This window comes from Lates calcarifer, linkage group LG10 (assembly GCF_001640805.2).
Source record: "Lates calcarifer isolate ASB-BC8 linkage group LG10, TLL_Latcal_v3, whole genome shotgun sequence".
Taxonomy (NCBI): Eukaryota; Metazoa; Chordata; class Actinopteri; family Centropomidae; genus Lates; species Lates calcarifer.
This window is the reverse complement of record NC_066842.1, coordinates 894,879-910,793: the sequence shown is the minus strand read 5'-3', so window position 1 is coordinate 910,793 and position 15,915 is coordinate 894,879. Positions and strand designations below refer to the sequence as shown.

General features: G+C 40.8%; 2 protein-coding genes and 1 long non-coding RNA gene across 5 annotated transcripts in view; 2 read left to right on the top strand and 1 right to left on the bottom strand.

Moving 5' to 3' along the window:
* Positions 1 to 11,803, bottom strand: part of LOC127142835 (uncharacterized) — a 31,266-nt gene extending 19,463 nt beyond the window's left edge. Inside the window, exons 1-2 of one of the 2 annotated variants that reach the window (XR_007813913.1) lie at positions 11,649 to 11,803; positions 11,224 to 11,324 (exon numbers count right to left, since the gene is read on the bottom strand). This is a non-coding gene — a long non-coding RNA (uncharacterized LOC127142835). Of the gene's footprint in view, positions 1 to 11,223 lie in introns of both variants that reach the window. The other variant, XR_007813912.1, reaches the window with a different exon arrangement.
* On the top strand, positions 1,111 to 5,798 carry spam1 (sperm adhesion molecule 1). Its single transcript, XM_018705145.2, has 4 exons — positions 1,111 to 1,255; positions 2,594 to 3,507; positions 4,406 to 4,495; positions 5,203 to 5,798. Exons 2-4 carry the CDS (start codon positions 2,596 to 2,598, stop codon positions 5,530 to 5,532), a joined length of 1,332 nt encoding a protein of 443 aa, XP_018560661.1. The 5' UTR covers positions 1,111 to 1,255; positions 2,594 to 2,595; the 3' UTR covers positions 5,533 to 5,798.
* Positions 6,053 to 15,630, top strand: LOC108903052 (hyaluronidase-5). Of its 2 annotated transcripts, none has more exons than XM_018705137.2 (4): positions 6,053 to 7,995; positions 12,805 to 13,747; positions 13,889 to 13,978; positions 14,072 to 15,630. In XM_018705137.2, exons 2-4 carry the CDS (start codon positions 12,824 to 12,826, stop codon positions 14,489 to 14,491), a joined length of 1,434 nt encoding a protein of 477 aa, XP_018560653.1. In that variant the 5' UTR covers positions 6,053 to 7,995; positions 12,805 to 12,823; the 3' UTR covers positions 14,492 to 15,630. The 2 variants fall into 2 exon arrangements, with proteins under 2 accessions (XP_018560653.1, XP_018560649.1); XM_018705133.2 differs by lacking the exon at positions 6,053 to 7,995 and adding an exon at positions 12,173 to 12,257.
* The last annotated feature ends 285 nt before the right edge of the window (positions 15,631 to 15,915 follow it).

Genomic DNA, 15,915 nt, shown 5'->3' with positions numbered 1-15,915 from the left:
ACCAGCAGCAGCACTTGTGATAAGAGATCAGCTGGGTGTGAAGAGAGGTGAGGAGAGATCAACTGGCACAAGAGGCACTGCAACCTTTTTTTTCAACTGTAAACTAGCAAAAGTGGGTTTGGACACGACCTGAGTGCTCCTCCTTCATGAGCTTAGACTGTTGAAACAGAGCCTTCAGTCTTAGTGAAATATATCCTGAGGTGGAAACTGAGTTGAACCTCAAAGTCACTCTTCTCTTTTCTGCTCCAAAGCAACAAACCTGGAAACATGAATCATCGACCAACCAGTTTCTGACTGAGGACAGGAAAGAGGAAGAGGTGTTGAAAGAGAGAGATTACAGTCTGCTGTCTCATCAACCGTGACTCATGAAAAAACATCTGAGTGTTTCATCTGAGGAAAACTAAGCAACAAATCCAGCACTGTCCTTAAAGTGTTTGAAAACTGTTATGAAAGTGCAGAAATCTCAGGACCGGGTCCAGGTCCAGGCCAGTCTTTAAAACCTCTGGAGGCCTCAAAACAAACGCCTCAGTTCATCACACCACGGCAGGTGCAACAGGCACAAATACATAAATCAAACAGCAAGATGCACAAACAGGTGTGCATCATGCATCTTCTTTTTCTCTTTTTTTTTTAACAATCTAAAGTGCAAATTTGGAATATATAAATTAATAAATAAAATTCACACATGATACTATCTATTAATCCACAATCTGTACCTGTTTAAAATGGTAAAGGAGAAACTAAAAAAATAATCTTTATCTTTCGTCACTTTTCTGAACCTCAACATGTTTAAATATAATTTTGGTAATTTGGTCTTAAGTTGTTTTCATCTTCCACTGGTGTCTGTGTCATTGTCATTACTAAAACTGGCTTTGTCATTGTTATCCCAGCGCTCCATCACTGTTTATAAAGTATAAGTATGTCCACCGTACTGTACATGATGAGATGATGTTTTCTTTTCTTTCTGTTTGGTCAAATTCTACATGTTATTAAGAAACAGAAGTCAAAATAAAATGTTGAAATCACAATAAAAGTTACAACAACCCATCAGTGAACACCTGAGTCCTGAATCTTCGACTCGTCCAACAATTGACACAACGAGCGGTCAGGGCCAGAAGTAAGGACGTCAATCAGATAACAATCGATCAGAGTGAAGAAACAGTTTCCTCCGACGTATGAAGCAGCAAAAAACAGAGAGACAGAGAAGTTTAGAAACAGTGAACAGTCTTTCACAGGTCACTGAAGAGAGCAGCAGGTAGGAAACAACGACAAACTGAAACAATTATTTAAAATTCAAATATCAGCTATCTGGTTTGATAAAAGAGATTATTGGAAACATTTAAATAAAATGGACATGGAATCAATCATCTGAACAGTTTTTGTTAATTCTGTAGCAGCAGTCAACAGATTGATTCTGTATTAATCTTAGACTGATTTTTAAAAATTAAGCAAGTTTGTGATTTGCCCATTTAAGCCCTGTTTCTACAAAATGTTAAGTCTTTGAGAAAAAGCAAACAGCCGCCTTCGTTTATAGTTTTAAAAATCTTTAGCTCAATATGTTTTCTTTTCTTTGTTCAGTGGAGTTTGTATTTGGCATCACAAAGCAGATGGTCATAACCCGCTACGTTATTTACTTTAGACTATCATTTTATTAAACAGGAAGTGTCTCAAGAAACATGAACTGTTTCATAAGAAAGACCTGTCCAACATGGCGGAGTAGAGCAGTCACATACAAATGCGTGACATGAAGCCAGTAAATTATTCCAAACCCAGGGAGCAGGGTATAAAAATGCAGTTTTTTCAATAAACCTCTGTATGTGGCTGAATCAAACAAATTTCTAAATTTCTTTACAGAAAATGTTCATATAGCAACTGAAACAAGCAAAACTCTAAGTCCGTTAGACTGGAGGGATAAAAGGTAACACTAAAATAGAATAAAACAGAACATAACTTGTCTTCTATTATTATTATGTCTTTTAATATCTTTAATCCTACAAATGAAACCAAAACAAGCAAAATTAAAAAACATTTGGTAATGCTTTGATTTCAGGTCCCACATTTTCTGGAAACTTTCCTCACATTTTACTAAAAATTAGCTGGTAACTTTATCAATTAAGTGTCTGTTTGTTATATTCAAAATTTTTTAGGAAATAAAAAAGAAAAAAAAAATTTTGTAGTAAGGGAAAAACTAGTTCATAAGCAGATGTCTTTTGGGCACTATTTTAAACCCTTTCCGTTGTTGCACTACAATTCACAAGTAAGTCTCTAGATGAGCTTTAAACCTGGCATTGTTCAGTCTGGAACAGACTGAGATCTATATTTTATTGTACCTATATCACACAGTGTGACATGACATGAAGTAAGTAAATAATTTTTTTCAGTATTTGCACATAATTTTACGGGAAGTCGAAAATAACAAGTCTTTACCAGCGTAGACTCAATGTCAGAGGATTTCAGTGTCTACTTCCTCTCCTAGCGGTGACATAGCTATTTATTAGGTTGACCCTCCACGTGTACATGGATGCAGAGTGGACAAGGTGAAGGTATCACTGACTGATACTTATTTATTTGTCTTTTATGCATTTGTCCACAGCCATGACGATGGCCGCACCTTTCCTGTCCTACGTTGCCCTCTGTATCATCGGATCCATCCTGGCCCTGCCAGTTACCGAGCCGCCGCTGATCCATGACCACCCGTTTGTGGCTGTATGGAACGCCCCAACCGACCAATGTCAACGACTCGAAATTCCACTGGACACCGCAGCCTTCCAGGCCGTGACCACACCTGCTGCCGTACCCGGTCAGTTCCTCACCATCTTCTATGAAAACCGCCTCGGCCTCTATCCTAAAGTCGATACAGTCAAGCACAAGATCTACAGAGGTGGAGTCCCACAAAATGGAAACCTGACGGAGCATCTGGCCAAGGCCCAGAGTCAAATAGATCACTACATCCCCCAGGATTCTGCTCCTGGGCTGGCCGTCATCGACTGGGAGTCCTGGCGCCCACTGTGGGACCGGAATTGGGGATCAAAACATATTTATCAGAAGCTGTCAATCTCTCATGCCATGCAGGTGGCCCCATTTTTATCATCAAATCAAATTTCCAAATTGGCCAAGACCCAATTCCAACAGGCTGGCCGACGCTTCATGGAGAGGACCATCAGCCTCGGCATCGGCGAGCGTCCAAGCCGCCGCTGGGGCTTCTACCTGTTCCCTGACTGCTACAACCATGGCTGGGACAAGACCGGCTACACAGGGAAGTGCTCGAAGACAACCCAAGAGCAGAATAACCAGATGGTGTGGCTGTGGGAGCGCAGCACTGCCCTCTTCCCCTCCATTTACCTCCACCAGAGTCTGAGGAACTCCCCCCGGGCTGCACTTTATGTCCGCAACCGTGTCCAGGAGGCTCTGAGGGTGGCGGCGTTGCCTAAACGTCCATATACGGCGCCTATCTACGTCTACTCCAGGCCACTGTACCGAGATCAGACTGAGAAGTTCCAGAGTCTGGTGAGACAGTCTGATTACTGAACATCTGTTTGAGTTACTTCAGCTGCATTGACGTTACTTGTCTGATAATTATGTCTTTTTTGTTTCTCTTCATTCTTCAGTGTGACATGGCATTCATGTTAGCCACTTCCTGCTGGGGGGAGTTACTTGCTCAGCAGTGGTTGATGTATCTGCCCCATCAATATCACTTTCATGAGCTGTGGTAGCTTGCTAGAAGAAGTAAACGTTTATCAAATCAATCAAGAGGTCCTGTGTCCATGCCCTGACGGGTTAGAGTTGTTTTGGCAGCATGAAGGGAACCTACACAATATTAGGCAGGTCCCACAGATGCTGGATCAGATTGAGATCTGGGGAGTTTGGAGGACAAGTCAACACCATGGGCTGTTTGTCGTGTTCCTCAAGACATTTCTGAGCAGTTTTTGTGGTGTGTTGGGGGATGTAGATGTAGGTTCTCACATGTTGACCCATGCGATCTTAACGAGTCACATGGGTCAAGGTCTGCAGGGTTGGTCATTGATTCTCATGACCACCGCCAAGGTGACAACCCCACCAAAGAACAAATACCTTGGATATTCCCATCAAATTTCATAACTAAACAAACCTTTCGGATGACAGGTGAAGCGTCAAGAAGATCAGTGTTATTCATTTCATTTGTCTGTGGTTTTATTGTTGTGGCTCATCAGTGTATATCCCAAGTCTTTATACTGAATACGTTGTATTACAGTTGATTTGTGTGGAATTCCATCTTGAGCACTAGTTTGCAAGTTTTTCACAACACCTCCTGCTCCACATGTTTTCTAATCAAAATTACTTGTTATAGAAATAAACCAAAATGTGGAGAATTTGTATTTGTATTTAAGAGAGTCTCAGATCTCCTGTGTGTTTCATCTACTTCCAGATGGACCTGGTGAATACTGTCGGAGAGAGTGCAGCTCTGGGAGCTTCAGGGGTCGTAATGTGGGGAGGAACCAAGGACTACAACAATAAAGTAACAACAGCTTTCTGAAGTTAAATCACTGGTTGGACTTTTTTGCTGTTGTTTTCTTTGCTGACGCAGAAGGAAACTGGAAATTATCACATCAACTTGAAGACGTGGCACTTTAAATTTTTATATATGTGTTTTCAGCCATGATAAAATCAAAAAAAAAAAAAAAAAACAGGAACACAGATGACCAGGCTTTAATTAGCAAATAATTAACTGACACGGTTTCCTCTTTCAGAGAGGAACTAACAGCGCTGACACTGAAATATTTGTCACCTCTGCCGACAAACGTGTGAAAGAACTATTTCAGCTTTATGTTTCTGCTTTTTTATGTGCTTTCTTAATTTACTGTTATTTGCCGTTTCCATTAATCCACTATTGTACTGTAATACAATCCAGCTGAATTGGTATATACGGTAAAAGAGCTTTTCAGATTTATTATTTGGTTTGTTATCATTGAAAGGAAGAAAAAATACATCAGAAACTTTATTTATTGGTCTGTGTATGTTGGAGCGAAGCTGCCTTTTCCAATTGTACTTTAAATTTTATGTTTGAAAATGTGTTTCTAGTTACTATATGTCTTTTCTGGGTCGCTGTTTTTATACGATCTCTCCCTAGGATTAATTTATGATTTTTAACTGATCCAATAACACACCGTTTCTTTGTCTTAATATACCTGAATCTCACCTGTAAACCCTGCCCCCTCTCTGCAGGCTGCCTGTCAGTCTCTCTCTGAGTACCTGACGTCCACTTTCAACCCGTACATCGCTAACGTGACGGCGGCCGCCATGCTCTGCAGCGAGGTCCTGTGCCAGGGGAATGGCCGATGCATCCGGAAGAACTACGACTCCTCCCACTACCTGCACCTGAACCCCTCCCACTTCAGCATCCTGCGGGCCAAGAAGCATTACGTGGCAGTCGGCCTGCCCGCTGCCTCTGACCTTGACGGCTGGGCCTCGAACTTCACCTGTCAGTGCTACGCGGGGCGGAGCTGTTCAGCTAAACTGTCGCGTCCAAACATGATCAAAGTCATCTGGGTTTAATCTGCGAGGAGAGTAAAACGTTTCTCCTGCTGACCAACAGATCTGATTATTTAGCTGAATTATTAATGTGATTAAAACTAAAGTCTGTAATTTGATAAAATTCTGCCTAAATTACATCAGAAATGTGTTTATTTTAAAAAATTTAACTATATTTAGTTTTTTTGCAAGTTACATCATTAAATGTGACGTCAGTCTTTTCAAAATTGGACACAATAATGATTGATTGGAATTGAAAACAAAAAGCTTAATAAATGCTTTGCAGAAAACTGTTTTGCGTTTTCTTTAACGTAACTGACGAAACAGACAAACAAAAACTGAGGAACAGATTAATAAAATTTGAATAAACAGCATAATGATTTAGAAACAAAAACTTTTATTTTATTATCAACTTGTAATCAATCACCACTTACTCAAGTCTTAACGAGTTCTATTAGAGACCAAGCCAAAACAAGATATACCTTAATTCGCTCAGTACAGACCTTTGGATGTAAATTTGTTCAAAAGTCACATCATTTGCTAAGATTTCAACTCTGAGAAAAAAATACTGACTTATATAAGGAAGGAAATATGCTTGCTTAATTTTAAAAGCTCACGATGAAAAGTCTAGTAAACAAACAATCTGCACTGTAAATACCAGAGCAGAACTGTGACATGATGTTAAACTATGCTGCACGACAAGTCTGAGTCAAAACACCTGCATGTTTGGGAAAGTGACAAACTCAAAACACAGGAAGACGAAGGCAGTCACAGCCCTGATTTCAAAACAACTTAACTTTGTACTCAGACTGTTTCCCATCAGTTGAACATTTTCATGAGATATTAATGATTAAAGTGACAGGTGCTGACATTCTGACTTGTCTTAGCATAAGTTTGGGTATAATTAATTACATCAGTGATGAATCTTTTCCAGTAGATGTGTCAGTGAAACAGCATGAACAGTATTAAGATCCTGGCACTGAAAACAGTCATAATGATGCTGATACAGAATTTATCTGTTGTCTGAAGCTCTGCTCATCTGTGAGCACAAATTTAGAGCTTTAGGGCAAAGTCTAATGATCTGTAAATAGAGAATCGTGTCATGCAGGGTTCAAAACATCACTGACAGCCTGAGTCTACTAAAACTAATGACACTGAACAAGCTGTAAGAACACTACTGAAGGCGAAATATTCACAAGTAAAACTAAAGACATGCTTAGTTTCTATTACCCCACTGAAACACTCAATTACTGTGACTCTATTAGCAGTGTAAGACTCAGCAAAATGACCGAAGCTACAGAGCTAATTATGACACTATAGAGTCCTCTACCTGTGATAATATATGTTTTGTGTAAATATTTTAAAATACAAACTCCCCAGATCTCAATCCAATTGGGCAGTAAAGAATGAACACATTCTTAAGAAAAGTACCAGACAATGACACAAACACACCAACAGATGGAGGCAGTGGTATTCCAGTTCTGCTCAGTAAAATTCCTGTTTTGTCAGTGGCAAAAGCAAGAACTTTAGTGTACGAACTCTGATGTGGACGATTGTCCATTGGATCATTTACACCCAAAACATGGAGAATAAGACCAGTTATCTTCGGTTGTCTTGGCAACATATTTTATTGGTCACACAATATTAAGACCATTTATTCCCCATTTCTTCCACTGGATATTTTGGCCATTGATATTTTCATGACAGCGGAAAACAGCCAAAAACCAGCATATGCAACAGAGGAGATAATGTTGGCTACAAAAGCAGGAAGCCTGCTGAGTTTATGACACATCCCTGCTAATATCTAATCACATCACAGCCAGTAAACAACACACCATGAGTCAAAAGATGATAGTGCTTTTTATTGTGGATTTCCTGCATTTAAACAGACTGAACAGGAAAGAGAAATAACTCCCTGTCGTGACTCGTGTCAGTCATTCTCCCTTTGTCACTCTTTAAAACCATCTGATATCAATCTGTGATATTAATCTGTGTTTTCAGTAGCAGCTGATGATCAGTGATGGAAACCAGTCCGAGCTTGCTCTCCGTATGATTCATAGCTCTGATGATGAAACCATCAATCACCAACTGGATTTCCTTCAGCTCAGTTGATTTCCAACCTCGCCTGACCAAGGTTAAAAAACTCTCACGGCATTCCTCACATGTCCGTACAGAGGCCTCAGATATGAGAGGCAGAGAGTCCACACACTGTCCTCATCCCTGAGCTTCCTCTGATAAATCCCTCGGAGGCAGGAGAAAGGAGGGAAAACGTCAGGGCATCCTGGTAAAAACCACCAAACACCTCAGGGGCGGACTATCTCTCTCGGCTCTGACAAGTTTCCACAAGTGTTGCGGCTGTAATTCAAGCTGTAACGGCTTATTTAAAGAGGAGCTATTTAGACTCCCAGAGAAGAGCGAGGGTGGTGTTTATGTGTAACAGGTAATAATTTCACAACTCACAGAGCGGACGGCGGGATCCCAAAACAGGTTGGTGCTCAGTCTGAATTAACTGTCTTGTTTTGGGTTCAAAGGTTTATTGGTGTTTTCCGAGAGTTTTAAAACCAAATGTTAACAGGTGTCGAGTTCATTCACTGAAATTACAGAAATCATAAAACTGTCAGGCTGTGTGGTTTCCTATAACCTGCCTGGAGACAAAGATACTGTAGTTACACATCAGATACTGTGGCCTCATAAAGATACTTAAGTTAACACAGTGTAAAACTATCTGTCAATGCTCGACACTGTCTGTCCAGAGCAGGTGAAAAAATAACCAAACAATAAAGATGCTGAATGATTAACTTGTAAAGATGAGAAACTGTTTTCTAAGTGGTCAAAGATGTGACTCTGTGAGATTTGTAGACAGTGAACTATAATTAGATCCAAATGTATCTGTAGCATCTGTAAAGTGTCTGGTTTCAATTTGCTCTTTGTGTTTTCAAGTGAACCTGAGAGAGAGTTGATATCATCAGACACTAAAGCCACACCACAGCATCTACTAGATAAATAAATACTACAAAGCAGCCAGACGCAGATTTGACACAAATTTTAAACCTTAAACTTTGAATCTATTGAGTGATTAATCGTCACTGTAACTGTCTCTGATGCTTTATGTGCCTTTTTTTGTCAAGTATGTTTTATTGAACAGATGTATGATTAAAAAGCTCTACATTCTACAACTCTACAAAAGTCTACATTTTCATTAGAAAGAAACAACAAAGTACAACAAATAAATAGACATAAGAGGAGGATACACTCTTAATAAAGCCTCTCTCCCTCCTTACTGCTCAGAAAGTATGTGACAGTAAAGATGGACAATAAAAAACAAAAGGTGAAAAGTAATAATAGATGGTCATTTGCACAAGGAATGTCCACTAACGGTTATTTCTTGGGTAACAGGGGAAGGGGCAGTCAAATCCTGTTAAATTGTGAGTCGACTTATTTTATTTCTAAGCAGAAGATGAAGTAGAAGGTGGATCTTCTGCATTAAGAGATACTTTTTTTATTAATAGCGAGTCGTGTAATTAACCATTATGATATTGACATCGTGGTAGAGAGTCCTCTGCCTCCAGCAGGAAGTCAAACTGTCCAACCAACATCTTACAATGCTGGAATCTGGAATCGGCCGTGATGGAGCTTCAGCTCCTGAATATTCGTGGGCGAGTATCCTGCACTTCGGTGTTCTTTGTTCACGTCACGCTGTGAGTGAAAAGACCTTTAATCTTAAGGGTTAAGGTGGACGGCAAAAACAGCCAAAACAGCTCTGAGCCATTGGGGCATGGACCAGGACCTCTGGGGGTGTCCAGTGGATCCTTTGGGTTATGTGGGTTGCGGGATGGGGGGCCTCCACGGATCTGGCTTATTCTGGGTCCGGTTCTTCAATTTTGATGTGTTCAAGTCACTGTAAGATTTTGGTAATTGGTTGCATTGACGTTACCTGCGTGATAATTAAACCAAATTCCTGTTTCTGATGTATCTGCCCCACTGACGCCATTTTAAGTCAGTTCAGAAGTTGTTGACTTAAGGAGTTTTTATTTCTGCAGGCTGATTTACAACCTTGTACAACTGCTAACATCTCATCCACACTTTTTCACATTTGTGGACTCAGAGGTCCCTGTGTCCATGTCCCAATGGGTCAGAGCTGTTTTAGAGGCATAAGGGGGGCCTACATAGTATTAGACAGGTGCTGGATCCAATTGGGATCTGGGGAGTTTGGATGCCTGTGTCGTGTTCGAGACACTTCTGAGCAAGCTTGGTGGTGTAGTGGGTTCGTCCTGCAGGGGGAGGCCCCTGTCATTAGAGAGAGTTGTTGCCATGGTCTACAACAATGCTTAGTTGGTGGTACGAGTCAAAGTAACATCCAGATTGAAAACCAGCATGGAATGTTTAGCTTCATCACCACATGACAGAAAATTAGTAATTAAACGAATGATAATCTATCAGCAGCAAGTCTCAAGTCTCCAGAAGTTAAGAAAAAACTCTACAATACTACTACTACAATAAACTAGACTTTCGACCTTACAACAAATAACTGTGGATTATAGATGTGGTTCACTAAATTTCTTCACATTTTCAGACAGAATAGGTTGAATTTTCCCTGTGTTTTTGTTCGGTCAAACTGAATTTATTTCCTCAGAGAATCTCTGATCGAGCAGCTGGAGGTTATGTAGTCAGTGAGGGTGGAGAAGCTGTTTGTATTGACGTTTTTGATTATCAGAGGAAGATTTTTGCCACCAGAAGCAACTGCCGTCGTTATATTTCATCTGTTTTATGCAACAAAGGAAAATCCAAACAATTTACTGACTCAGCTCTTTGTCGTCAGGATATTACAAACACATAAATCTTCCCTGAAGTCAGGACATCTGGTGCCATATCATTGAAGTCATATGAAAAATCTTCCAGCCCCGTGTTATAACTTGAACTGATCTGCCAGGCTGAAAAAAGCACTGGCACAACTAAGAAATAACTGGTGGTTAAATACTGGTGTGTGTTATGTGCTGTGCTGTCAGTAGTATAACTGAAGAACTGTGGAACTCTGAGACATCCGTAAAAATAATTCACTATTTTTGAAAAGGTTTACGAATCAAAAACAGAAATGAATACATTACTGGTAATTAAATACGCAAAATGGAGAGTAAAAGTAAGTCTAAATGAAGCACTGTAGATATTACAGAAATATATAGAAAATTAGATGAAAATATCAACGGCCAACACTTCTAATGGAAAATGTAAATATCATTGAACCTACAGAGATACTGTAGACCTTTTTATTAGAGAGTAAGATCCCAGAAACATATCACTACCAGACTCCACTGACAAAAACAGGAATTTTACTAAGCAGAACATTTATTAGATTGCAGTGTTTGTGTTTTATTGTTGTTTAAAAGTAGGAAATTATGCAGCTATTTAAAACATCTGTCCAGTTGTTCTACATGGCTGGAATTCTAACATATAACAAAAAAGTTTAGAGTAAACAAAGTAAGTAAAGTGGTATCATAAGTCTATTTTATTTTTGTGAGTCTACTTAACTAGGAAATTTAGAATTTACTGTAATATACTTACATATTAACTCAGCATACAGTTTATAGCGAAATATAATGTAGTGCAGTCACACAAAATAAAAAAAATCACAGATAAATATATCAGTAAAAGAATTTCCACTAGTATAAATGGGTTTCCCTGCGTGTTGCAGCAAAAACACTGCAGGTTCAGTTCTACCTTTATCCAGGTGTGTGACGCAGCGTCTTCAGCCTCGCGCCATTTTGTTCCTCAGTGTCGGGATGTGTAAACACCAAACGATCCTCACACCAAAACCTGACCTGTTATTAAACAGGACAACATAAATACACGTATCTTAGTCTTACATGTTTCATGACAAAACAGATTATTTACAATGAATTTGGTCGGAATCGCGTCTCAAAATGGCGGCGCCCGTTTCCTCACTTTACGATCAAAACTTGACCGATGCCGCAGCGTCTCACAATTCACTTTACACCATGAAAACACGCGAAATACACAACATAAATAGTGTAACATGAACACAAATAGTCGTAGTTTAGGTACCGAGGTACTTAGGCATTTGGCATTTCACATTCAGCCTAAAAACAAGGAAATAACACGTTAGTTTTCATCATTAAACTCACCAAGCAAACAGAATCCAGCGGTGCAGGCAGAGAGTGAAAACAAAACCCTTAAAAAGAGGGCAAATTAAAGTTTAAATTCCTCTAAACCTCCTTCTTTACTCTTATTTTCCTGGTATCACTGGTTCCTCCTCCGCCATCTTTCCTCTCTATTTTCCCTCTCTCTCCTGCAGGTGGCGCAGTTGTACTGACTGGCAGTTGTAAAGGGACAGTTCACAAAGTTTGTTTACAATTCATTATTTGTTAACCACTTGATTGGAAAAGTATAATTCCTTTTTTACTTTACTTCAATTATCCAACCAATAATATTATTTATTGATTTCTTCAGTTTTACTTTTGTCAGAATGTTTTCCTATATTTTGTCAGTTTTTGGACACAAGAGGGAGACAAAACTTCCACACAGGTTTATCCAATTCATGCTGGGGCATTTCAGATTAACTTTTTCTGACTTATATGTGGAAATTAATGAGTTTTTTAAAATATATATTGCCATGACGATTTAAGAATGCAACATTTAAATGCTAAATCTACCAGTCACAGTTATTTTGCTGCTTTTTCTGCTGCTTCTTCGCTAACACTTTGAACATCTGCTCTTGCTCCTCATTGAACCAGGTAAGCTGAACAGGTGTCAGGTGTGTTGTCTTCTCTGAGCCATAAAAACCAACACTTCAGCCCCGAACATCTGAAAAGATTCCTACCCCTTCAACACAGAAACTGTGAAGATGTACTTAGGTATAGTTTGAGCTAAACATCAGCATGGTAACACTGTCACACCGACATTGCTAGCATGCTGATGTTTAGCAGGGTATAACATTTACCATGTTCATCAACCAAAAAACCAACAAAGTTACTGACCAACACAGGTAAAAAGCAATGTTCTCTGAGTCTGAATAAATCTTGGATATACAACATGAGATTGTAAGTGAGGTTTAAGGGTTTATCTAAATTATGTTTAATATCTGCAACTGTGGAAAGTTCATTGTTTTATTTTGTTTCTTTTTAGGGAGAACTTGTTGGACAAAAACAATAAAAGTAGACTGTGAGCTACAACTCTGAAATTAGGACAAAGTCTATTCACCTCAGAGAGAAGAAAGATTTCTCTAAGAACAGCAGGAACTCATTCTGACCTCCTAATGTTTGTGTTTCTTTTTCCTTACAGATAAGATTCCTGATTCAAAATGAACAAAGTCAAACATTTCTCCATCTTCATCACCATGTTAGCCCTGCTGAGCTACTGCCAGACCTTACCAAGGACGGATCCTCCCATCCATCCTCATTACCCCTTCCTGTTCATGTGGAACGCCCCGACTGAGCTGTGCGACATCCGCTTCGGCCTGCCCCTCGACCTCTCCCACTTCCACATTGTCAGCAGCACCCTGAAAACAGCGACGAACCAAAGCATCTCCATCTTCTACACTGACCGCTTTGGCATCTTCCCCTATGTGGACGAGGACACTGGTGAGATGTACGATGAGGGTCTGCCACAGCTGATAGACCTGAAGGAGCACCGCGAGCTGGCCGAGGACGACATCGAGTACTATATTCCTGCCAACCAGCCAGGCCTTGCTGTGCTTGACTTTGAGGAGTGGAGGCCGCAGTGGATTAGAAACTGGGGCAGTAAAGACATCTACCGACAGATTTCTATCGAAACAGTCAAGAAGAAAAACGCATCACTCTCTGATGATGAGGCAGAAGACCGGGCAAAGATTGTCTTTGAACGTGCAGCCAAGAGGTACTTCCTCCGGTCTATTGGCCTTGGCAAGAAGCTGAGGCCCAACAGACTCTGGGGTTACTACCTGTATCCCGACTGCTACAACTACGACTACAACCAGGACATGACGCGCTTCACCGGAGAGTGTCCCGCCATCGAGAAGGACAGAAACAATGACCTGTTGTGGCTCTGGAACGTGTCCACAGCGCTCTTTCCATCCATCTATCTGGAGGAGGTGCTCAAAGACTCCCAGCAGGCCCGGCTGTTCGTCCGCCATCGAATCCAAGAGGCCATGAGGGTGTCGACGCTCCCCAACAACTCCTACTCCATCCCGGTCTACGCCTACATCCGCCCCGTGTACAAGGACAGCATCAACGACTACATGTCAGAGGTCAGACAGCTCATAGATAGTAGATGAACAAGTGCCTAAGTTGGAAAGTTTTTTGAAAGTTTTTTGTTTATCAATCACGATGACCCTGTGGAAGGTCATTTTCTGCTCTTCTCTGATTGGTTAACTGTTCTCTTTTCGCAGTTTGATCTGGTCAACACCATCGGAGAAGCTGCAGCTCTTGGCGCCGCCGGCATCATTTCCTGGGGAGACATGAATGTCACAGAGTCAGAGGTACAAAGGGACATCACTGTAGTTTCTGGGGTGGTTTAAAGCTGCTTCTTCTGTTTGCAACTTTACTTAACAACATATCCCACAATCCCGTAGGACTCTTGCTTTGACGCTCGACGCCACCTGGAGCAGGTCATGAACCAGTACATCCTGAATGTCTCCACGGCAACGCAGCTCTGCAGCGAAGCTCTCTGCCAGGGCCGAGGTCGCTGTGTGAGGAAGCACTGGGACGACGACGTCTACCTCCACCTGGACCCACGTCGGTACCAGATCCAGCAGCAGCGCACCGGCAGCCCGCTCACTGTGAGCGGCGACCTCTCGCAGGATGACATCAACTGGTTCGACCGCAGCTTTGACTGCATGTGCTACAGCGAAGAGCCATGCAGATCGGTCCTGACGATCAACATCATCCAGGAGGCCGTCGTCACCAGGAAGAATGGAGGTGCTGACAGGCCCCGCCCCTTCCTGCTGGTGATGGTACTGCTCTGTCTGAAGCTTGTCGGGATGGGAATATAAAATAAAACCACAAACCTGATACAACAGGATGTGTGGTTATGGACAGTTAAAGGACAGTTACACTGATATTTGAGTTTGTTGAACATTTCTTGTTATTTCTGTTTTTTTTCTGTTTTAAATATTTTAAATACAGTTTATCTTCAGGCTCATTCATTCAGTTACACTCACAGTTGGATTAACCTGTTAATTAAAGGACTATCAAAGGAAGGACTTTAATTAAAGAGTAACATAAAAACCCTTCCAAATCCTGTTGCTGATGTCCAGTGATTGACTGACTTCATCCAGCAGTATCACCAGGTCTAAATCTTGATTGAACACCTGCTAAACTAATTCATTCCCATCAGCCTCAGTTATACTTTGTGCTTAGCACAGATTGGCAAGTATTAGCATGCTAACCTGCCAAATTAAGATAGTGAACATGGTAAACATTACAAGTGCATTGTCTCCAGAGCAATTTGAGGGACAGAGGGCAGCAAAGCATGAGACATAGGGCCACATGGCTAAAATGGCTGAAACAAACACATTTATTTAACAATAAGAAAATAAAAGACTGCAGCCAACCAGTCGTCCAAGACAATTCAACTGTTGAAGATAAAGACTCAGTAAAGCTAAAAACTTATTTCTAGGGAATGGGGGTAAGAGGGCAGATGTTCAAGTCACGAAGGTTAAAATGTGTGCAATAACAAAACAAACAAATAAGACACAAACAAAACAAGCTCATGAGAGCACAAAAAACATGACTATTTGTCAACCATTTCTGTACTAAAACTTTAAATCCCTTGTAATACCTCTGTTCCACCAACATGGAATAGGTTCCGTTCTAGTTTTCTGCACCTAATTTTGAAATTTTGGCCAAAAATAAATTGGTCCAGAGCCTGAAAATCAGTTCTCAGCTGGAACCAATCAGGTTTTCAGGTGTAAACCATGACAACATCAGTGGGCGTGTCCTCTTCTACAGGTTGTACAGAGAGGGTGGAGAAGGAAACAAATATCTAGAATAACATTACAAACACTCGCACACACGTCTCTTGATTACAATTGTTCTGATCTAAACTGGAGGAAAGGTGGGCTGGGTCACTGGATAGAACCAAGGTTACAAGAATCCTGAACGGAACCAGAGCGAATTTGGTGGTTTCAGCTTGTTTTAACGAGTTGTGGAACTGCTGCACCTAATAAAAGTGACAATGACTATCCTAGCCAGAGTTTGTAATGTCAGGCTGTCAGAACCTTCAGTGAAATAATATGCAAACAGTACGCAGCCTCTTCAGCTCAAAAATCACGCTCCAGTGGTCAAATCAACACCAACACCATCTTCAATCCCTGATCACCTTCAGTATGGGGGCTCATCCTCATGGAGATGGCTGTCTCTTTTTCCTGTTGGCATAGTTAAGAAATATGGATGTAGTTAGGGATTTGATCTTTCC

Coding starts and splice junctions, on each gene's coding strand:
- LOC108903052 (XM_018705137.2), top strand. CDS start 12,824: ATGAACAAAGTCAAACATTTCTCCATCTTCATCACCATGTTAGCCCTG. Junction 13,748..13,888: donor TCAACGACTACATGTCAGAG/GTCAGACAGCTC, acceptor CTCTTTTCGCAG/TTTGATCTGGTCAACACCAT. Junction 13,979..14,071: donor TGAATGTCACAGAGTCAGAG/GTACAAAGGGAC, acceptor ACAATCCCGTAG/GACTCTTGCTTTGACGCTCG.
- spam1 (XM_018705145.2), top strand. CDS start 2,596: ATGACGATGGCCGCACCTTTCCTGTCCTACGTTGCCCTCTGTATCATC. Junction 3,508..4,405: donor CTGAGAAGTTCCAGAGTCTG/GTGAGACAGTCT, acceptor ATCTACTTCCAG/ATGGACCTGGTGAATACTGT. Junction 4,496..5,202: donor CCAAGGACTACAACAATAAA/GTAACAACAGCT, acceptor CCCTCTCTGCAG/GCTGCCTGTCAGTCTCTCTC.